The sequence below is a fragment of the Lagenorhynchus albirostris genome, chromosome 19 (assembly GCF_949774975.1).
Source record: "Lagenorhynchus albirostris chromosome 19, mLagAlb1.1, whole genome shotgun sequence".
Lineage (NCBI taxonomy): Eukaryota > Metazoa > Chordata > Mammalia > Artiodactyla > Delphinidae > Lagenorhynchus > Lagenorhynchus albirostris.
The window spans coordinates 46058863-46083139 of record NC_083113.1 but is presented as its reverse complement, the minus strand read 5'-3'; the positions used below and the strand labels follow the sequence as shown (position 1 = coordinate 46083139).

The following is a 24277-nucleotide window of genomic DNA, read 5'->3' as shown; positions in this document are numbered from 1 at the left end:
TTGGGAGTCAGACACTCAAACCTGAGTTTGAATCTTGGTTCTGCCACTCACTTTGTTTCATTGAACTAGATAATCTCACTGACCTTGACTTTCCTCATTTATAGAGTTTGGATCTTAATACTATCTACCTTCAGATGGTTCTTGTAAAAAACTAAGATAATGAATGTAAAATACTAAGCATAGTTTTAGATACAAAACAAGTATGGAATAAGTGACAGCCACTATTGTGCTTAGTCTATTCTAGAATGAAGAAATGAACAACTAGTTCTGTACACAACTAGTTCTGTACACAGAACCCCCTAAGGGTTAGGGTTAGGGTTAGGGTTGGGGTTAGGTTTAGGGTTAGGGAACGGGGACGGTTTAGGGTACTGCTGCTCTTTGTGAAGAAAAGCTTTCGGCTGATATTTCAGTCAACGATCCCAATCCTGGTGGCAGAAGCAATACATGCATGCAAGAGCTTCTCTATTTTTTGCCACCCTTTAGAAATCTTCATATATGACTGAGGTATAGTGAACAAAACAGAGCATTATGACAGAAGAGATGTTCTTGGTTAAAGCACTACTAGAAACAGACAGTAACTCTACACAGAAATGAACAGGATCAGCAACAGTACGAGGCTGTGCAAACACCAATAAACGGGGAACTGAGAAAACTGGGTTGTACTCAGTATTATTACATAATTGATTATGGAACCCTGAGCATTGCTTTGCCCTATTAACTATGTTTTTCCCATATAAAAAAATGAAGAAATGGGCTAGCTTACTTCAAAGCTTTTAAAACTCTGTATGTTAACACCAGATGTATGGAAGAGTCATTTCTCCTTCTATTCTAGGCCAATCCTTTCACCTCTTTTCTAAATTCCACCTTCCTTGGGGAGTTTGGTTCTTCATTCTTCTCACTCTTCAACTCCACCCTCCCTATTGTTTCTATCAAAGCTACAAAAGCACTCAAGTTTTCTCCCATTCCTTCATTCTCAACAGAATTCCTTTAGTTGAGGGATTCTCTAATTCCTATGTGCCCAAGAGATCTAAGAATTAGTTTAAAATGCAGAACACCAAGACCTATCCACAGAGAGTCTAATTCAGAGGGTCTGGGATGGAACATAGGAAAATGTATTTTTAACAAGTATCCCAAGTAATTTAAATGCAGATGGCCCACAAACCATATTTTAAGAAACTATAAGTTTAACTTTTTGAGGCTCTTTTCTTCTCATTTGTGCTTCTATATTAGCTATCTCTGTTACCTCACCTTTTATTTACTCAATTTACTTCAATCTGGCTTCCACTTCCCAAAAACTACACTATTCATATGTTGATAAGGGCTTTCAGATTTCTATCTCCTGCCCCAATCTTCCCTTAGTTCTGATCTCATATATCCAACTGCCTGCTAGACATGTCCAACAGATGTCCCCATTCACCTCAAATTTACAGATTCATAGACTCATAGACATAGAAGACAAACTTATGGTTGCCAAAGGGGAAAAGGGCAGGGGGGGATAAATTTGGAATTTGGGGTTAACAGATCAGACCACTGTATATAAAATAGATAAACAACAAGGACCTACTGTATAGAAAAGGGAACTATATTCAATATCTTATAAGAATCTGTAGTGGAAAAGTACCTGAGGGGAGTTCCCTGGTGGTCTAGTGGTTAGGATTTGGCTCTTTCACTGCCATGGCCACAGGGTTCACTCCCTGGTCAAGGAACTGAGATCCCACAAGCCACGTGGCACGGCACCCCACCACCACCAAAATAAGTATCTCAAAAAGAATACACACACACACACACACACACACACACACACACACACATAAAACTGAATCACTTTACTGTAAACCTGAAACATTGTAAATCAACTATACTTCAACAAAAAAATAAAATAAAATTTTACAGATACAAAACCAGTATCAGAATGAAAAGAAAGTAAAACTATCTCTATTTGAAAATAATATGATCTTGTATATAGAAAATTACCTTCCTAGGTAAGCCACACCAAAAAAACACTATTATAACTAACAAATGAGTTCAGACAGGTTGCAGGATACAAGATTTTTAAAACATCAGCTGTATTTCTATGCACTAGAAATAAACAATTCAAAAGTGAAATTAAGAAATCAATTGCATTTATAATAGCATGAAAAAGAATAAAATGAAAATACTATAAAACTTGTATACTGAAACTATAAAACATAGTTGTAAGAAATTATAAAAGACATAAATGAATGGAAAGACAGCCAGTGTCCCTGGGTTGAAAGACTTAATATTGTTAAGATGGCAAAACCCCCCAAATTGATTTACAGATTTAATGCAATCCCTATCAAAATTCTAGATAACTTCATGACAGAAACTGACAAACTGATCCAAAAATTCCCATAGAATGCAATGGACTCAGAACAGCTTGAACAGTTGAAAACAGGCTTTTCAACTCAAAACAATCTTGAAAAAGAAAAACAAAATTGGAGGACTCATATTTCCCAATTTCAAGACGTACTACAAAGTAAGGAGCTGGCATATAAAGTGCAGTTCTGATATAAGGATAGACATAAAGCAACAGAATAGAGAGTTCACCAAAAAAACCCTACTTTATGGACAACTCATTTTTGACAAGGGTGCCAAGATAATTCAATGGGGAAGGAGTAGTCTTGTCAACAAATGGTGCTGGGAATTCTGGATATCCACATGCTAAAGAAAGAAGTTGAATCCCTAACCTCACACCATATACAAAAATTAATTCAAAATGGATTATAGACCTAAATGTAAGAAATAAAACTATAAAACTTTAAAAGAAAAGATAGGAATAAATCTTGTAAATTTAGAATAGGCAATGGTTTCTTAGATATTGACATAAAAAGCACAAGTGACGAAAAAGAAAATACAGATAAACTGGACTTTGAAAATAAAAGGCTGTGTGCTTCAACAGACACCATCAAGAAAGTGAAAAGAAGACTCACAAAACAGGAGAGAATATTTGCAAATCATATACCTAATAAGAGACTTGTATCCAAAATAAAGAACTATTACAATTCAGCAATAAAAAGACAAATATTCCCATTAAAAACTGGGCAAAGGAATTGAACAGGTATTTCCCCAAAGAAGATATACAAAAGACCGACAAGCACATGAAAAGATGCTCAACCTCATTAGTTATTAGATAAATGTAAATGAAAACTACGAGATACCAGTTCACACCCACTAGGATGACTATAATCAAAAAAGACAAACAATAACAAGTGTTGGCGGGAATGTAAAGAAATTAGAACCCTTCATGGTTGGGGGGTTATGAAATGGTGCGATCACTTTGGAAATCAGTCTGACAGTTCCTTAAAGCTTAAACACAGTGTCACCATATAATCCAGCAATTCTACTCCTACATCTACATCCAAGGGAACTAAAAACATATGTCCACACAAAAACTTGTACATGAATGTTCACAGTAGCATTATTCATAATAGCCAAAAAGAGGAAACAACACAAATGTCCATCAACTGATGAGTGGATAAATAGAATGTGGTATATGCATACAATGGAATATTATTCAGTCATGAAAAGAAATTAAGTACTGATACATGCTACAAAATGGATGAACCTTAAAACACTATGCTGAGTCCAAGAAGCCAGCCACAGAAAGCCAAGTATGTATGATTCCATTTGTATCAATTGTTCAGAATAGGCAAATCTATATAGACAGAAAGTGGATTCATGGTTGCCAGGTGTTGTGGGAGTGGGAAATAAGGAATGGCTGCTAACAGATATGGGGGTCTCATTTTACAGTGATAAACATGTTCTAAAATTGGATAGTGGTGATGGTTGCACAACTCTCTGAATATACTAAAAAGCACTGAATTGTACACTTTTAAAGAGTGAATTTTATGGTATGTGAATTATATCTCAATGAAGCTGGGGTTTTTTTAATCTCATCATTTTTCCCAAACTTGCTATTGCACTTATATTTCCCATCCTGGTTAACAGCATGATATATTACAAAGTTAGCTACATCAAATAAAAATGGGACTTCATTATAGCTTCTCATGCTTCCAAATTGTCTAATAGTCTCTTTTGAAGTTTACATGAAACAGATGTTAAATCAATGGATGTACAATTCTTTGAGTCTCTCTTTCCTTGGCCTTATTTCTTTATATTTAATCTATCCATCTAAATCTATCCATCACCACTCTCAGAAAGGAACATTCAATTTGGGGAGGATAAGTTATTTATACATGAAATAACATGCTGTTTATTATTATTTATGGAGGGTTTGCTAGATATTCAGAGTGCCTCAAGTCTCTGATCTTCTGAAAGTGGTAAAAAACAGAATGAGGAAGTTCTAATAAACGTTTGGAATGTCTAAGAGTTCTAATTAAAAAACAGACTTATAATCTCGAAAGCCAAGGTTCTAAGTGGAAAATCAGGGATAATTTTAATTTCCCTATACATTTACACTTTGAAATGTTCTATAAAGAAAATGGATTGCTTTTATAATTAAAAAAAAGAGCTTCGAAAACAAAGCATCAAGGACAACCCTGTAGCAATGAATACGTCTATTGCCCATAGGATAGTCTCTAAATACCATTTTTCATTAAAATGAACCAGTCCTTAGAAAAATAATCTATTCCTGGTGTGAGTCAGATGATGAAAAGATCAAGAACTTAATGGAAAATCTAGAATGCTATCAAAGACAGTAGTTGGGTCATGTTGGAAGGACATAGAAAGCAACCTGAAAGAGCTCCCCCTAGCTGAGATGGGACAAATTGAGCATCAGAAAGAAAAATAGCTGCAAATGAATTGAAACAAATATAAATAAGCCCATGAGCTCATGATGATAACTCAAAACAGACAATAAAAAATGAAGTCACACAGACAGATTGTGAATATAATCTGAAAGGCAAAGCAATATAGCTTCTAGAAAAGAATAAAGGGAAAGACTGTTAAATTGGACTATATCAAAATGAAATACTTCTTTTCATCAAAAGATGCCATTAAGGTTCTGGTTCTGAGTTAGACAGAGAAAGCCCACTGTACCCTGTCTCTCCCACTGAATTCACCTATAAAACCTGAACAGAATACCTGGAGCACTGGTGAACCCCAGGCAGGCTAAACTCAACGAAATTCAAGCCCAGACACCTCATAATCAAACTGCTGAAAATTAAAGACAAAGGAAAAATTTTTAAAGAAGCATGAGAAAGATGAAGCACTATTTATACGGGAACAACGGCTCAAGTGACTGTGTGTGCACTGTGTGTGCAGGAGCTCTATCATTCCAACTGCTCTGAAAATCTAAAGCTAGTTCAAAATAAAAAGTTAAACAAATAAATAAATACTGGCTGATATATTTTGGGGTAAAAATGAAACATTTACTTACATTTAAAGAGTAAAACAGGAAACCTCAAAACAAATTTCAAACTCGCAATAGCCACCCCACCCCCACCCAACACAAGAACACACTCTGATTTGAAGTATTTCAGTAGAAAATCTTGTGAAGCAGTGGTGGCTAAGCAATCCCACAATCTGGTTTTGTGACCCTGAACAAGTTCCATATTTTTAGGCCTTAGTTTCCCAAGTTTAAGACCAAGGAGTTGGATTAGATGATCCCTAGTCTTTCCCAGTTCTCACATTTTATGGATCCCTCTTATTCTTCTAAACTGTTTCTCCATCAACTATATGGTAGAGTACCTTAGAGGTTAAGAAGATGAGATTTAGGGTTTCCCTGGTGGCACAGTGGTTAAGAATCCGCCTGCCAATGCAGGGGACACGGGTTCGAGCCCTGGTCCGGGAAGATCCCACATGCCGCGGAGCAACTAAGCCCGTGCGGCACAACTACCGAGCCTGCACTCCAGAGCCCGTGAGCCACAACTAAAGAAGCCCGTGCTCCGCAACAAGAGAAGCCACCGCAGTGACAAGCCTGTGCACTGCAACAAAGAGTAGCCCCAGCTTGCCACAACTAGAGAAAGCCTGCGGGCAGCAACAAAGACCCAACTCAGCCAAAAATAAATTAATTAATTAATTAAAAAAAAAGAAGAGATTTAGAACCCGTTAAGACCTCTCCAGAGTAATAACATCTACCTACACGGTTGTAAGGATTAAATGAGAAAAGGTACATAGAGTGCTCAGCACCTCAGTACATGCTCAGCACATAGTAAGGGTATAAAACAAATGCTAGTTGTTATAATGAAAGTTCTGCCTTAAGCCTCCTTCTTTTCCTATATTTATTATTTTCAAGATAATCTTAACAACTTCCACGGATTTAACACTCCCATGTACCTGACTCCCAGATTTGTATTTCCAAAGCTCCTAGTTTCACACTTCCAACTACTGCCAGACATCTCCAACTGGATGTCTACCACCACTTACAATTAAACATGCCTGGGGCTTCCCTGGTGGCACAGTAGTTGAGAGTCCACCTGCCGATGCAGGGGACATGGGTTCGTGCCCCAGTCCGGGAAGATCCCACATGCCGCGGAGCGGCTGGGCCGGTGAGCCATGGCCGCTGAGCCTGCGCGTCCGGAGCCTGTGCTCCGCAACCGGAGAGGCCACAACAGTGAGAGGCCCGCGTACCGCAAAAAAAAAAAAAAAAAAAAAATGCCTGAAACCAATTCATCACCATCCCTGCAAACCAGATCCTTCTCACAGCTCAAGTCCTGTCAGTCTCCCGAAGCCACCCAGCCTCAAAACCTCAGAGCCAGCTTTGCCTCTTAGGTTCTCTTCCTCAACTCCTTTTTTCAATCAACCATCAACACTTACTGACTATTCCTTCAAAAAGTCTCTATACGAATGATTCCTTCCCATTCCCTAGTTCAGATCCCTACTAATTCACGCCTGAATTATTATTCACTCTGGTGCCAGATTCATCTTTCTCAGACTCACTTGGATCCCATCACTTCTGCTACCATCTGCCAAATGAAGGCTAAACTCCTGATATTGCACTCAAGGCCCAAAACAATCTGGACTCAAATTATCTGTGTGTATGATTCACAGAACATGCACTGAAATTCCTAATACCCCACCTCTGTCCTCCTTTTCCTTTCTGATTACTGAAATTCTGTCGATTTTTAAAGAACCAACCCAAATACTACATCTTCAGAAAGATTTGATTCTAGAGATATCCCTGATTTTTCAGAGAAGAAAAGTGAATGGGAACTTCCTTATCGACTATCAGAATCTATCATATAGGTATATTAAAAATAGCATTGGTATTAGCATAAGACAAAGACATCAATGTAATAGGACAGTATCCAAAAACAGACCCCCGCCTGTATAGGAACTTAATAATAATAAAGGTGATGCTTCAAATCAGCAGGAAAAGGATGAGCTATTTCATAAGTATTGTTGGGACAACTGGCTATCAACAGAGAAAAAAGTAAAGTTAGATCCCTACCTCATATCACATTCTAAAAATATAAAAGTACTAGAAGAAAATATAGAGTATGTTTATTTCCTAGGATAGGGAAGGAACGTAAAGGTATTAAAGGAAAAGACTGACTAAATCTGATTAAATAAAACTTCTGCACAATAAAAAACAATACGCAAAACTACAAAACAAGTTACAGGTTGGAAAAAAAATGTGTCACAAATACAGTATACAGAGGATGTATATTCAGAATATATACAAAAGTCCTTCTGGGGCTTCCCTGGTAGCGCAGTGGTTGAGAGTCCACCTGCCGACGCAGGGGACACGGGTTCGTGCCCTGGTCCGGGAAGATCCCACATGCCGCAGAGCGGCTAGGCCCGTGAGCCATGGCCGCTGAGCCTGTGTGCCTGGAGCCTGTGCTCCGCAATGGGAGAGGACACAACGGTGAGAGGCCCGCGTACCGCAAAAAAAAAAAAAAAAAATGTCCTTCTGATCAATATGAAAAAGGATAAACAACAGAAATATCAAGGGTTAATTCAAAGAAGAAAACTTAAAGATCAATGTAAATATGACACAATATTCAACCATACTAGTAATCAGGAAAACAAAATCAAAACAACGAGACCAACATTTAGTCCATTAGATTAGTAAAAGTTTTAAATGCTAATAATATTAAAAGGTGATATTGTGAGCAAAGGGGTACTCTGATATACTGATGGGATATACATTCGTTTTGCAGTAGTAACTATTAGTATTTTAAATGTGAATAAATATCCTATGACCCAATAACTTCACGTTTAGAGATTTACTCTGAAGAAACATAGGTGCAGGGACTTCCCTGGTGGTGCAGTAGTTAAGAATCCGCCTGCCAATGCAGGGGACATGGGTTCGAGCCCTGGTCTGGGAAGATCCCACATGCCGTGGAGCAACAAAGCCCGTGCGCCACAACTACTGAGGCTGTGCTCTAGAGCCTGCAAGCCACAATGACTGAGCCCGTGAGCCACAACTACTGGAGCCCGTGCGCCTAGAGCCCATGCTCCACAACAAGAGAAGGCACTGCAATGAGAAGCCTGCACACTGCAACAAAGAGTAGCCCCTGCTCACCGCAACTAGAGAAAGCCCGTGCACAGCAACGAAGACCCTATGCAGTCAAAAATAAATAAATTTTTAAAAATAAATAAAATAAAAATTCCAATTACATCATTAAAAAAAAGAAACACAGGTGCACAAAGATGCAATTTTACTACAGTGCTATTTGTAATAGTCCATCACTAGGGAAATTGTTATATAAACTACAATACATACATGACATCCAATAGTATGCAACATATAGAAATGCATATAGAAGATAGTTAAGAAAAGACCTTCAAAACACTGTTGGGAGAAAAAAAGCATGAAGACTAACACCAAATGACAGCATTTATGTAAACAAAATATATTTCTGCAAATACACATTAGATAGGAATAAAAGTTAGAAAATTCTCAACAGGTATATACCAAGTTGATTATTACATCATAATTATCACATTATATATCACTGCTTAATAGATAACCACTATCGGTATATACTTGTATTAACTCAAAAATTCTACTTGTAGGAATCACTTCCTCCCTCTACCCCAGAGGTCAGCCATTCTCTTCACTTTTATAATAATAATTTCCTTGTTTTCTTTATGTTTTTGCTACTCATGTATCAGTTACAGCAATTTTTAACTACTGTAACAAAAAGAATATACTGGCCCAAACACAAGATAAATGTAATTCTCTGCTAGGGTGGGCAGTCTGGGTTCCCAGGGGTCAACTCTGTCGAGAAACTCCAGTTGATGGTGGCTCTGCCATTTTCAACACATGACTTCAATATTGCTCTTGATGACTGCCTTCCTACCCTACAGAAGAGGAAAAGAGCAAGAAGTATGCACGGGAGGCTTTAGGAACCAGGTATAAAAGCGGCACACAATTCCACTCCATACCACTTTAGAAAGTTTTGTCACAGGTGCACACCAAACTGCACAAAAGACTGAGAAATGAGATGTAGCTGGGCAGTCATGTGCCCACCTCTAAGTCTTATTACGGAGGAAGGAAAGAGCAGCTTTGGATGGACAGAGAGTGGTACTGTCACACACCTCTAAACAATACGGCTGAGTTTTGCCTGTTTTCGAACTTTAAATGAATGGAAACATACTATATATGCAATTCTTTTGTATCTGGTTTCTTTTGTTTGTGTTTATGTTCCTTGGATGAAACTGTCTCAAACAACGTGTACAGAGAATACCAAACAGAAAGAAATGCTCAGGCTGGGTGCTATGCTACCTGAGCTATTCAACCCCAGAACTACAACATCACTAGCAAATCACACCTTCTAGATGCCACTTCCTCTTACATAATAAGGAGTTGATTAATGGGCTCTCTTAATCTCTGTGACTGATCATGCTACCCACTCATCTTTAGTTACATGTTATTTCAAGGCTTTTATATCATGAATCTGTACTGAGTCACTCCACTCCGTTTCCCCCAGCACCGCCCCCAGCAAGACTGATAACTAGCATTTGCACAATGGCCCCTGGAGTACCGGAGACGTTTCATATCCAGCAAACAAAGCAAAACACTGGTTTGAACTTAGGCCCTCTGACCCTGGCCTCATTAACAGTATATGCTAAGCTAACACACCAAAGACTCTATGCAAGAAATACTGAAAGCTGATTGCTAAGCTATTTGCTTCAAAAAGAATACTTCAAATTCTTTACAACTCCTCTCTTCAAAAGGAGAGGCCTAAAAAAAAAAAGGTGAGGGCTATTTCCCTTCTCTATATAGTGTGGGCTGTATTTGGTGACTCAATTCTAATAGAAAGTGGTGAAAACAATGGTGACTTATGAGGCTAGGTCATAAAAAACACTGAAGCCTGTGTGTTGTGTGTATGTATGTGTGTGTGTTATGTGTTTGTGTGCACATGCATGCATGCACTCATGTGCATGTGTGTGTTTCTCATCACTGGGGGCAGCTAGCTGCTACATCGTGAAGACACTTAAGCAGCCCTAGAGAAGGGTTCACATAGCGAGCAACTGAGATCTCCTGCCAAAAACTGGTGAGAAACTGGGGCCTTCTACCAACAGCCACATGAGTGAGCCATGTTAGAAGTGAATCTTCCAGCCCCACTCAAGCCTTCAGATGACTGCAGCTTCAGCCAATATAATGAGTACTATCTCACTGAGACTCAACACAAAACCATCCAGCTAATTCCTCCTAGATTTCTGACCCATAGAAACTGTATGATATAATATCAGGACTTCCTTGGCAGTCCAGAGGTTAAGACTCTGTGCTACCACTGCAGGGGGTGTGGGTTTGATCCCTGGTCAGAGAACTAAGAGCCCACACGCTGCACATGGTGCGGCCAAAAAATAAAAATAAATTAAAAAATAAATATTTAATATCATTTTAAGTCACTAAATTTTTTTTTTAATTTTTATTTATTTTTTGGCTGAATTGGGTCTCCACTGCTGTGCGTGGGCTTTCTCTAGTTGCAGCAAGCAGGGCCTACTCTTCGTTGCGGTGCATGGGCTTCTCACTGAGGTGGCTTCTCTTGTTGCGAAGCATGGGCTCTAGGCGCATGGGCTTCAGTAGCTGCAGCATGTGGGCTCAGTAGTCGTGGCTCACGGACTCTAGAGCACAGTCTCAGTAGTTGTGGTGCACGGGCTTAGCCGCTCCGCAACATGTGGGATCTTCCCAGACCAGGGGTCAAACCCGCGTCCCCTGCATTGGCAGGTGGATTCTTAACCACTGCGCCACCAGGGAAGTCCTAAGTCACTAAATTTTGAGGCAATTTGTTACACAGCCAACAGAAAATATCCTTATCTATCTATCTACCTACACCACATACATACTTTTTTTAACCTTTTATTTCTGGTGCCATATACATATATTGCCTATTTTCAAAAGTAACTAGCTTTAAAAACCTCTTTCTCAAATGTAATTTTCTCACTCAAATTATACTAGCTTCTCTAAATTAAAAGAGCTCACTTTTGGAAATGTTCTCTGTTAATGACTCCCCCCCGCCCCCGCAAATATAGTAAGTACTAGGAACTGGTACTCTTTTTTAATTTATTTATTTTTGGCTACGTTGGGCTTTGCTGCTGCACATGGGCTTTCTCTAGTTGCGCGAGCGGGGGCTACTCTTCCTTGCGGTGTGCAGGCTTCTCCTTGCGGTGGCTTCTCTCGTTGTGGAGCACAGGCTCTAGGCATGTGGGCTGCAGCAGTTGTGGCTCACGGGCTCTAGAGCGCAGCCTCAGTAGTTGCAGCGCACGGACTTAGCTGCTCCGTGGCATGTGGGATCTTCCTGGACCGTGTCCCCTGCACTGGCAGGTGGATTCTTAACCACTGTGCCACCAGGGAAGCCCCCCAAACTGGTACTCTTTTTGACTTTACTGGAAATATCCTCTTAAGGGAATATTAAGATCCTAGGCATGCTACAATTTATCAGGTGTTATTAATAAATTAATGCAATCATGCCAACTGTTGTGTTATAACTGACTTCAAATGCAATCTCACTGGTTATAAAGGAGCTCGCCAGCATCTCAAGGCTCAACTTTCATCCCAGAATGAAAACATGGAGTGAAGAACTTATGTGCAACCACATATAAAGAGCATGTTACTATCCAAGATTTATTATTATTTTTTAACCAAGCTTTACAGTAATAGATCGGTTGTGTTCCTCAAATTAGTCTTAAAAGATTTTCCTCAGATTTAACATCAACCTAGCAACTATTCTCCCTCCATGAACTAACAAAGGAGAGAAATGAATGGAAATAAAATAAAATGAAACCAACTTTTAAGGGACATGTCAGAAAATATTGTTGTGGTGAAAAATTATAAATAAAATCTTTTGTGAAGTGCATTTAATAAAACTGGCTTGTGACATGTGTCACAAGAGTTCAGATTAAATCAATAATTTGAGGAATGAGAGCAGGAAATCTTAGTAAATGGTTATGCCTACATACACTAATAACTTAGTTACTAGTTCAACTGTTTGAAAAATGGGTCATATTAACTCAAAACTGTTAGGTGTTAAATAGCTCTGTTATTTACTAGCTGTATGACCTTGAACAAGTTAACTTCTCTGTCTCTGTAAAATGAGACAACAGTTCCTAGAGCATAAGGTGGCTATACTGAGTAAACTGGGTAATTCACAAGCATAAAAGCACACAGTAAGCACTCAAAAAATGGTACTCAGTAGTATTACTAGTTATTGATGTGTATTTGGAGAGTAATATTCAGAAATATTCTGACTTCCTTAAGGCTAACTTTATGACTAAACTGATCAGATGAAAAATAGTCAATAGGGAAAAAATGCACCAAAAGAGAAGAGCATGCAAAATACCCAAGATTTAAAGCTTACGAAATTCAACAATATACACGTCTGATGTGTTCATCAAATGTTAAGTCATATATGATAATAACCACCTACTTTGCAACATTCTCGAACTATCCAGAAGTTCATGGACTTTATAAAGAACTTGAAAATATAACTGATACTAAAGCTATGATTTGATCAAGATGCTGGCAAAAGTACGTAACAATTCTGTAAGTCAGCAAAACACCAGAACAAAAAGAGCAAAAATAAAAAGGGTAGGCTGTTTTTGCTGTTGTTTTCTAACTACATTAGTAAATTGGCTTAAAAATGGCTTTGGATAAAATCTTTTTAAAAGGCTGAAGACAGACAGAGGTACAAATAATCAATTAAAAGTCATTAATGTATACACACAGCCATGATAAATCCTTACCACCATAAAATCGAAGCATACAGCCAAGGTCAGGATTTGCCGCCTCCTCCTGTATGCGCACAGGGTCATCAAACCCCAGCCTGGACAAGTAATCATAAACAATCTGAAGAGGTCGTTCAGTAGGTTCCAGTCTCCTGCTTATACAATTCAAAAGAAAAATATTTGTTAAGTAATAAACACACTTCATTTGATTTTTAAAATCTTTTAATATGCTCTAGATTTTTACTTCTATATCAAGATTTTCTCTAATATCACATGATACAACTAATCTAAACAAGTGGTGCTCAAAGTTTTTGGTCTTGGGATCCCTCTATGGTTTTTGAGGCCCCCAAAGAGCTTTTGTTTACACGGGGTATATCTATTGACATTTACTGAATGAGAAACTAAACTTAAGAATTTCTAAATATTTAGTTATTCATTTTAAAATAACAACAATAAACACATTACATGTTAACAAATATTTTTTGAAAACTATATTTTCAGAATAAAATAAATTTAGTGAGAAGACTTGCATTATTTTATATTTTATAAATCTCTTTAACAGCTGGTTTAATAGAAGACAGCTAGATTCTCAGATATGTAGCCTCTAGAAAACTCCACTGTATACTTACAAGACTGAAAGTGAAAAAGAAATTAATACCTCATTATTATGAAACAGTTTTGACCTCATGCACCTCTTCAAAAAGTCTCAGAGACCCCCAGAGGGCCCTTTGAGAACCTCCGCTTCAAACTTAAAGGCATCGAATTGAAATTATGAGATATAAAAGATTGTACCTGGCCATAACTGATTTCACATAAGCTGCAACACAATTATAAATGGAGACTTTGGGTTGCTGACTATATCCTATATATTTCCTCTGGCTTCACAGATGATTTTTCCATAAAAACTAGGAATGAACTGCCCAGTAATTCCCCAGAAGTCATTAGATTACATGGTTCTGACTGAAAGCTAGGTAAAACCAGAATGTTAGTAATCACTTGTGGCTTCTGGTGACACTGCATATTTTAAAATCACACAGACTTAAGGCAGCTCATTTACAATTCTTTTATCAGAAAGCAAAGAGTCATAAATACACCAGCTAAGAGCATGAGCTCCAAAAGTCAGACTGCCTGGGTTTGAGTCTCACTTCTGCCACTTATCAACTGCATGTATGCCCCTAGACAAGTTATTTAACCTCATTGTCTTAAATTCCTCATCAGTATAATGGGTAGTGCCTAACTCACAGAGTCGTTATTAGAAGTATTTATTGATTTGCTTACAAGAAGATATCACATAGCATATAAAGTGCTTAGCAAATTATTTGGCATGTAGTAGTGTTCAATAATGTACTGACATTATTCAAAAAAATTCTTAGGAATGGAATAAAATTTTAATTAGAATAAAAATAAAATGTCTCCCCTATCTGAAACAACAACCAAAAAACAAGTATAGGAAAGCCTGTATGTTTAAAAGATCTTGAAGAACATTATTCATATCCTAAAAGGATTCTGTTTAGAAAACTTAAGTCTTGTATTAATCAGAAGAAACATGATAAACCTTCCATCATGGCAAAAATATATGAAAGAACTCTGTGTTTTGTGGTTAAAGAACTAGAAAATACTGGTTGACAATATGCTTTAATTAAAAAAAACATGAAATGGGAATACTACAAAGTGGAATATAAACAACTGAAAAATATGGTAATTTAGGAATGGAAATCATATTGATGAGTACAGAAAGTAAAAAGTAAAAATAGGGACTTCCCTGGTGGTCCAGTGGCTAAGACTCCACGCTCCCAATGCAGGGGGCCAGGGTTCGATCCCTGGTCAGGGAACTAGATCCCTCATGCCGCAACTAAGACCCAACGCAGCCAAATAAATAAACATTTTTTTAAAAATCTAAAATAAATAAATAAAAATAAAGTAAAACCACCTCCTGGCCCCTCCTGACTGTTCAGTTCTGACTTTCAGCTTCCATCAGCTCAGAACTACTACACGGGGAATGACCAAAGAACTAAAAGCCTACAAAGACCAATAAATATTGAATTTAATAGAAATGAAAAATAAACTTTTCAGAATAAAAATATCAGTTACAATTAATCTCTAGCCAAATAAAATAAAAATCCGCAAAGGGCTGTGACAATTAGGCACCTTCCCAGTACAATGGTAGAATTCTTCTAAGAAGGATGCATTTTAAGAGAGACTTCTAATAAACTATATCCTGGACGGGTCAATTAGCCATGTAATAGGAAGACTGACTGAAGGATTAACTTGAAGACAAGGTGACCAAGGGCATAAAGAGCCCTCTCTACCTTCCAATGTCAAGAAGGATTAGACTTACTCTATCTAGATTGCTCCAAAGAATAGGACTAGGACCAAGGAGAAGTTGCACAGTAGACTTGATTAAAAAATGAGGAAAAACCTTAATGATTAGAGAAGCCCAATAATGAAACAGACTACCTCTCAAAATAGTTCACAGAGAGCTAGAGAGCCCTCTGTCACGGACACTTTAGACGAGTCTCCTCTAAGAACCAAGTTGGGCCAGATGATCTTCAGCGTCTTTTAAAACTCAGGGCTCTTTCAGGTATTTAAGACACCTTGTTAATATAATACAAATTCTACGTGAACACTGCTATTATTTTTGGATACAGAGATCAATGTATTTAAATATAATTCCATATAATGATCACATATTCAAGACCAAGAAACATTATTAATACTTTCAGGCTAAAGCTCACTAACTCAATTTTCCTATTTCTCTCTGGAAAACCAGGAGAAATGGAAATATCCTAATTCTGACATATTTTACCTGATCAAATGTCCTGGTCTAAAAAGGCTCTGTAGATTTTGGAAAACCTCTTTATATATTTCCACCTAAAGAAAGTATTCTCCCTGGTGGGATGGGGAAAAAAAAAATCAACAGAATCTCAACATCTGCTCTTATTAATTTAGCATAAATGAGCAAACAAGAAATAGTTCAAGAACTGCAAAAACAAGTAAAACGAGGGACTAATTCCATTTACTCATTAAACTCATCTGCTTAAGAGAGTAGAGTATGGGGGAGGGAAATGTTGTAATATGCTTACGGATCAATTTTGTGTTTCAAAGTTCCAAAAGTTTAACAGGCTGCTAATTAGCTGTGTGTTAAATCTCTCACAAATCAAAGGAAATATATATACTGCAAAACAGGTGTAGGAGAGAGTATGTTAGCAAAGAAAGGTTCCATTCAGCATTTGAAATACTTCCACTGCGGCTTTAAGAAGAGACAATATGACTATTGTTAACAGTTTTAGTTTGCTTCTAATGCTTCAAGGAGCTACAATAGTCCTTGTAAATCTGAATATATGTGGATATGGTTATTTTTCTCCAAACCAGCCAACCAATACAGTAATGCTATCAACAGTGTTTGCAGCTCTTAGCCAATCTGAACAGCGCCCACAGTTAAGTTAGAGGTAAGAGAAGAGTACATTTCATTCCAGGTATCATTTCACAAGAATTCTAGTTAATAGTAGGAGGCAAAAGTATACATTCTTTTTCTTTTTTTTTTTGGTACGCGGGCCTCTCACTGTTGTGGCCTCTCCCTTTGCGGAGCACAGGCTCCGGATGCGCAGGCTCAGCGGCCATGACTCACGGGCCCAGCCGCTCCGCGGCATGTGGGATCTTCCTGGACCAGGGCACGAACCCATGTCCCCTGCATCGGCAGGCGGACTCTCAACCACTGCACCACCAGGGAAGCCCAAAAGTATACATTATTAAAACCCAACATATTGTATCCAAGACCCTAACAAAGCAGAGCAGCATTCTCTACATCAAAGTCAGGTTAAAACTCAATCTCTGGCCATCTATAAAGGTAAAATCTGCAAAATTTGAAGACCGACAACACAGATCATGATACAAACAACAAGGATACTTCGATGAATGTTTACCCCATACCTGACACTATGCTGGGAAGTATCTCACATTTTACAAAACTAGGAAATAAGAAAAATGAGGTTCAGAGAGTCACACAATTAGTACATATGGCATCAGGGTTTGAACCTGTGTCGGTTTCCTTACAAAGCCTAGCCTCCTTTAGGGAAACAATATTATTTTCTAAATGTAGATTAAAAATGTATGCAGAAGAGAGCTCAAAGCACTTCATATGTTAACTTACATCAAGAAACATAAAAAGTTATGTTTTAAAATTACTGTACGTCATTAGTCTAATACATCATCATTTGAAAGATAGACTATTTTTATGCATCATTGTTGTATGAGAGTCTTTCTAGCCTTCGTGGTCCCTGGTTCCTGTGGGGTAGATTCTAAATCCTCAGAGTTTCCTGAGTAATGGGAGTGTCTTAGTTATTCATGAGCCCCTTGGATAACCCTTAGGTTTATGCTAAGAAATGAGCTGACTCAGGACGGGGGCTGGTCACCAGAAAGACCAACCACGTGAAGACAGGGCTGGGGCTTGGAGTGAGCCCGACCTTGGGAGAGGGGAGGGCTGGAGATTTGAGTTCAAGCACCTACCTGATCAATGATTAAATCGGTCAAGCCTACGCTATAATACCTCAATAAAAACTCTGTACTGAAGCTTCCCGATGGATGAACACACTAATGTGCTGGGAGGGTAACAAGGATGCTCCCAGACCTCGCCCTATGTGTGTCTTCATTTTGCTGGTCCTGATTTGTATCCTTTATACGAAAATTGTAATCTTAAATACTGCTTTCTTGTGTTCTGTGAGATATTCTAGTGAATTATTGAACCTGAAGGGGTCATGGGAGCCCCCTAAATTTTTATCCAGTTGGCCTGAAGTGCAACCAGAGTGTAAAGTCAGGGTGGTCTTGTTGGAGACCAGGCCCTTTAAATTGTTTGTTTGTTTGTTTAATTTTTATTTTATATTGGAGTATAGCTGATTAACAGCGTTGTGTTAGTCTCAGGTGTAATGTCCTTTAACTTGTGAAGGAAGTTTGTGCAGACTCTGCGTGGTTAGTGTCAGAACTGTACTGCAGTAAACCAGATGGCATTGTAACAACCATTAAGAAAGAAAAAACACTGCCAGTTAGACTATGACCTACCAACAACTGTAAGATACACACTGATTTTAGAAGTATTAAAATGTAAAAACAAAACAAAGTTTTAATAAAAACAAATTACTTAATGTGTAACACATTCTTTTAAAGCTTTAAAATACTACAGAAATATGAAACACAAAACAAAAATAATCCTTTTCCTTCCTCAGGGTTAATCAGCTCAGTATGTATCCTGAAACAGGACTTTTCATTCCACTTTTACAATATCAAAATATGGTAAAACAAAACTATAGTGACTTGTTAAGAGGTCACCCAGCAAGTCAGTGATAGTAAAGGAATTAGAACTCAGGATCCCAAATCCTGAGGGCATAATTTTCTGTTAGATGTATTTTATCTGTTCTTAGCTTATCTTAAAAGATACTGTATCAACCACAGAAATCTTAGTCATTTTGATGACTGAAAATAAAAGTAAAGATATGACCATGAGCCAAAGGGCACTTCATTTTGTTACATGTGATATTTTTACAACTTTTCAAAGAGAAGGCAATGACTACACTAAGCTTCACTACTGAGTCATCTGTCACTTTAACAGTCCAATAAAACAGACAGACCAAATAGTATCATGTAAAGGGCACTGGACTGGGAGACAGGATACTTGTGTTCCAACTAGAGCACTAGCACCAGGCAGCTGCAGGAATGTGCTTTGGACCTGACCTCTCCAGGCCTCTGTTTCATATCCATAAAACGAAAGAAAATGGTTTCAGTGATTCCCATGGGGAAGTTACTGGCCTTTTAGGTAGGACAATTCTTTGCTGTACAAGATGGTCCCACACATTGAGGACATTAAGGCTCCCTGTCCCGAATGCTGACCCTAGATGCTGGTAACCCTCCCCTGTAGCTGTGATAACCAAAAGCCCTGCCCCCACACGTATTTCCGGATGGAAAGGGCAGTGGATGGTGAGGCTGGTAGGTTGGGTTCATTTTACTAGTAGGCAGCAGTCTCCAGCCTTTTTGGCACCAGGGGCCGGTTTCGTGAAAGACAATTTTTCTACGGACCGGTGGCAGGGAGGCTGGTGGGGGGCAGCGGGAGGGGGTTCAGGCGGTAATGTGAGCAATGGGGAGCAGCAGATGAAGCTTCACTCACTCACTGCTTACCTCCTGCTGTGTGGCCCAGTGCCAGGGGTTGGAGACCCCTGCTAGTAGGCATCTCTCTTAGGTTCCTTCAAGTGCTAAAATTCTATAAACTAGTAATCCCTCTGTTAAATTCAAGTGACAAGTCCATGATTAAAAAAGAGTAAGGAAAGAAGGAAATCATGGATGATTTAGGAAAAACATGGGGTAATTTTAGTGCCAGTAATCCCATTTCTAGGACCTAGTTCACGGAGATCAACAATGTAAAGAGTCATGGGCAAAGGTTTAGTCATCACACTACTTCTAAGGGTTGAGTGACTTGAAACAACCCAAACAGGTAACACTTATTGAGCACTTACTAGGTCCAGGCATCATTTTAAGAAGTTTACTTCCTTGCTCCTCAAAGTGTAGCACATCACTTAGGAGCTTAATAGAAATATAGACCCATAGGCCCCACCCCAGAGCCACTGAATCAGAATCTGCATTTTAACAAGCTCCCCAGCTGGACATTCGAGTTTAAGAAGCGTTACAAGTATTAATTCACTTAATCTTCATAACATGTATAATCTATTTAATCCTCGTGATAACTCTATAATGTAGATATCATCATCCTCCATTGTACAGATTAGTAAACTGAGGACAAAGCGTTAGGCAACTTGCATAGTAACACAGCCAATTTGAACACACACACTCTCAATCCAGAATCCAAGCTCTACACCATTACTGCACATAATTTCTCAAATTTTAAACAAGTTATAGTATATGCATAAAATAGAATATTCTGTAGTTATTAAAACTGGTATCTAAGGAATTTTTAATGACACAAGGAAATTAATTGAAGTAAGCAGTAAATAAAATTGAATATATGGTGTGGGTCCAAATACGTAATTTAAAAAAATTACACACACACACACTCATTTTGAAAAAGATCTGGAAAAAAAAATGTCAGCATGGCGGGGGAAGGGGGAGGTAATATATGGAATCTGGTGTCAGAATGCCAGAGTTCAAATTCCAGCTCTACACTTACCAGCCAAGTGATTCTAGGTGAGATGATTAACTCTTTTAAGACTCATTTTCCTCATCTATAAAATAGGGAAAGTATTTACCTCACAAGATTGTTATGAGGATTAAGTGAGATAATCTACAAAAAGCATAAGCAATGAAAATTATTTCTCTTTATACTTTTTCATTTTTCCAAAATTTCTACAATGAATATAAATCACACTTCATTAAGCAGCAAAAAATGTTATTAAAAAAAGATATTGTGTTAGACTGTCAACTATCTTATGAAGAGCTATTACAAAGAAAGTACCTATTCTTCTGATGCGATAAACGTAAGACTGAACTCAAGCAATTAACCGTTGAGTAAGAGGTCTAAAAAAGATCTTTAAACAATTATGATTAAATAGTGAAACTGAGCAAGGCACACTGTGCCAGTTCCCCTCCGGGAGGGCCTTTACTCGGAAGGAAGTCCACCATCTATCATGAATGATGTCAACATTCCAACTGCTTGGCAGTACCTGCCTGGCCTTGAACAAGTTACTGGACCTCTCGAAGAGCCTCAATTTTCCTCATTGGAAAGGAATAACCCTACCTCTCTTAGAGTTACTGTGAGGATTTAATGAGAAAATGTGCATAAAGCAGTAAGCCCGTTAACTAGCAAAAGCAAGCACTTAATGTTAGCTAAAATATATCATCATCATTTCTTTGGCTGGCTGAGGCTTCTTGAGCTCCTATTCCAGCGATGAGAATATATTCAGATCTCAAATAATGTATGATCGCACTTCTATGTGGAATCTAAAAACACAATAAACTAGTGAATGTAGCAAAAAAGAAGCAGCCTTGCAAATATAGAGAACAAACTAGGGGCTACCAGTGGGGGGTGGAGGAGCAACACAGCCGGGGCGGGGGGCGGCGGGGGGGTAGAGGCGGTAGTGGGAGGCACAAACTACTGGATGTCAGACAGGCTACAAGGATGTAGTGTACAGCACAGGGGATACAGCCAATATTTTATAATAACTGCAAATGGAGTGTAACCTTTAAAAATTGTACAAATTTTTTTAAATTTTTAATAAAAGAAAATATATTCATATCTTCAAACCACAGTTCAACAGTGTTTTCATTATTTTATAACCAATTATGTTTTCAAAGAGCTATTTCATTAGAAATTATCAAGGCTACAGGACTAAAAAGAGACAAACTCTCCATTTTAAGTACAGTTTAGATTCACTAAAGTAAATTGTATCACATTTGGATTCTTAGCTACACAACTAGTAGTAGCAAGCCAATTCAAGTGGGGTTTTCTCCACTTTTCTAGTATTTTTGTGTATACACACATTAGTATACAGATGAGTAATAAGTCTTAGGTTTAAATACTTGAACTCTGTCAATCACTACCAGCTATAATGTAGGTCAAGGCTTTCCACCTGATAAAATTAGATCGGAATCAGTGTTAAGATTTAGAAAAGCCTAAGGGTCACCCAGTCTGATCCTTTCGTTTTACAAATGGATTTAGGAAATGTAGTTAACTGGTGAACAAGGAAAACATTCAAGTGCTAGTCTACTTTTTCAGGAATTAGTCCAAATCCTAAAGGAAAATAATAATAAACCCCAGTTTAGACTTTAAAATGATATCAATGTTTAGCTCAGCTAAAGGTGGTACTATCATTGCCACATTTTTAGGTGTAAGTGGGTGCCTCCTTTCTCACTTTCAACAGTACTGAACCCACAGTTTTGAATTCTGTTTTGAGACATTTATTTATTACAGGGAAAGGGAAGGAGAGAAAGTCAATGGTCAGGCACTTAAGGAGCTCTTATTTGAGGTCTAACTCAAAGAACTAATAGTTTTTTTAAAAAAGCTGAATCAGGGCTTCCCTGGTGGCGCAGTGGTTGAGAGTCCGCCTGCCGATGCAGGGGACATGGGTTCGTGCCCCGGTCCGGGAAGATCCCACATGCCGCAGAACGGCTAGGCCGGTGAGCCATGGCCGCTGAGCCTGCGCGTCCGGAGCCTGTGCTCCACGACGGGAGAGGCCACAATAGTGAGAGACCCGCGTACAACAACAAAAAAAAATTAAAAAAAAGATTTTAAAGAAATTAAACCTATGAAAATATGCTCAACCTAACTCATTAATATAAATGAAAATTAAAACAAAATAACAAAATTCCTATCAGATTTGCAAAAATCTAAGTCATCAGCCTTGAAAAAAGAGTTGTCCTTGGAATGCTGAATTTATGATTCTCTAAAAACTGTTGACAATCATTTCTATTCACAATCAAGTATGTGCTCGTGCATGAGGATGTGTCTGTATATGAAAAATTTAACATATTCTGGAGAAAGTAAGGGGGAAATAGGTATACTTTTATATTATTCATCGAAGTGTAAGTTCTATGAAGAGGAATTTGACAAAATCTCTCAAAATCAAACATGCACATACCCTTTGAGCCAGCAATTCCACTTCTAGGACTTTACCCTACAGGTGACTTCCACATGGGAGAAATATCACAGGTACAAGGATATTCACTGCAACAGTACTTGTAGTAAAAAAACTGGTAACAACTTACATGTCCATTAATAGGAGACTAGCTAAAATTGTGGTAGATTCATAAAATGAAATACTATTTAGCCATTAAATAAATGAAAATTATATAAACATTAATATGGAAAGATTTCTAAGAGATATTAAGTTGACATGTTGCATGTAGCACCATTAGTTTTAAAATTTATATACAAATAATGACACATACTCATGCATGACCATAGGTACTTCTCATTCTATTTCCTTTTATATATTTCTATTTCATTCTGTTTATATGTATTGCTTAAAAACTTTAAAAATATTTATTTTGGGCTTCCCTGGCTGCGCAGTGGTTAAGAATCTGCCTGCCAATGCAGGGGACACAGGTTCATGCCCTGGTCCGGGAGGATCCCACATGCCACAGAGCAACTAAGCCCGTAAGCCACAACTACAGAGCCTGTGCTCTAGAGCCTGTGAGCCACAACTACTGAAGCCCGTGCGCCTACAGACCCGTGCTCCACAACAAGAGAAGCCACCACAATGAGAAGCCCGGGTACCGCAACGAAGAGTAGCCCCCACTCACCGCAACTAGAGAAAAGCCCGCGCACAGCAACGAAGAACCCAATGCAGCCAAAAATAAATAAATTTAATTTTTTAAAAATCTTTAAAAAATATTTATTTTAAATTTAGATATCCGACCTATGATATAATCCAAATGAAGTAATTATCAATCTTTCCTTCCTTTTCCTTTAAAAACTGACAGTTTTTAAATTCAAGAATCCTAATGTCAGCATTCCAGGGAGAAATCTTTTTTCAAGCCTAGTGACCCCATAATCATCATCAGCTCCAGCAAGAATGAGGTCCTAAAGCCCACTTCCAAGCAGAAACACATGTGACTTATACTGCAGGAGAATTAGTGGTAAAACTCTGACCTCACCTGACCAGGTCTCCATGAAGCTGCAAATAAAGACGTTCCCTTCCCTCTCCAGCACAGATTTCTGACGCTGGCGTGTCTACTGTGCAAAGGACAAGATGTAAGTCGGAGGAGGAGGCAGTGGCAGAGGCGCTGGCTGCAGTGGCCGTGGCGGTGTCTGCTCCGTACAGGTAAACACAGCCTCTCTTCACATCTTCTCGCAGCCAGTCTCTCTCTCGAGAACCAAACCTACTTCTCCTATTCAGACAATGTCTGCTCCCATTGCGTTTCATAGTTCTCTAAAAACGTCAGGAAAAAGAAATCATTAGCTCAAATGTCTGACTGAATTAGACACATTCAGTCTTCAGCCCACCTTTCCACTCCGTAGTCACCAATACTTGACTCAGTACCGCCTCCTGTCACAGAGCCTTCTGCACCTGCCATGCCCAGCCCTAAACTGAAAATTTTCATTCTCTTTACTGCTAGCTGTTCATGTCTCTGTCCATCATCTTTTTTTTTCTACTTTTACTTTTTTTTTACTTTTTTATTTTTGGCCACGTCAGGTCTTAGTGGCGGCACACGGGAACTTCATTGTGGTGTGCGGGTT

The 24277-nt window shown here is 38.4% G+C and overlaps 1 protein-coding gene across 1 annotated transcript in view; it reads right to left on the bottom strand.

Annotated features, from left to right (window-relative positions):
* The window catches only part of PHLPP2 (PH domain and leucine rich repeat protein phosphatase 2), a 65455-nt gene extending 41486 nt beyond the window's left edge, over positions 1–23969 (bottom strand). The window contains exons 1-2 of the mRNA XM_060131432.1: positions 23695–23969; positions 13120–13253 (exon numbers count right to left, since the gene is read on the bottom strand). Of these exons, the coding sequence (XP_059987415.1) occupies positions 13120–13253; positions 23695–23963 (403 nt within the window). The 5' untranslated portion in view covers positions 23964–23969. The remainder of the gene's footprint in view (positions 1–13119; positions 13254–23694) is intronic.
* Between the last annotated feature and the right edge of the window lie 308 nt (positions 23970–24277).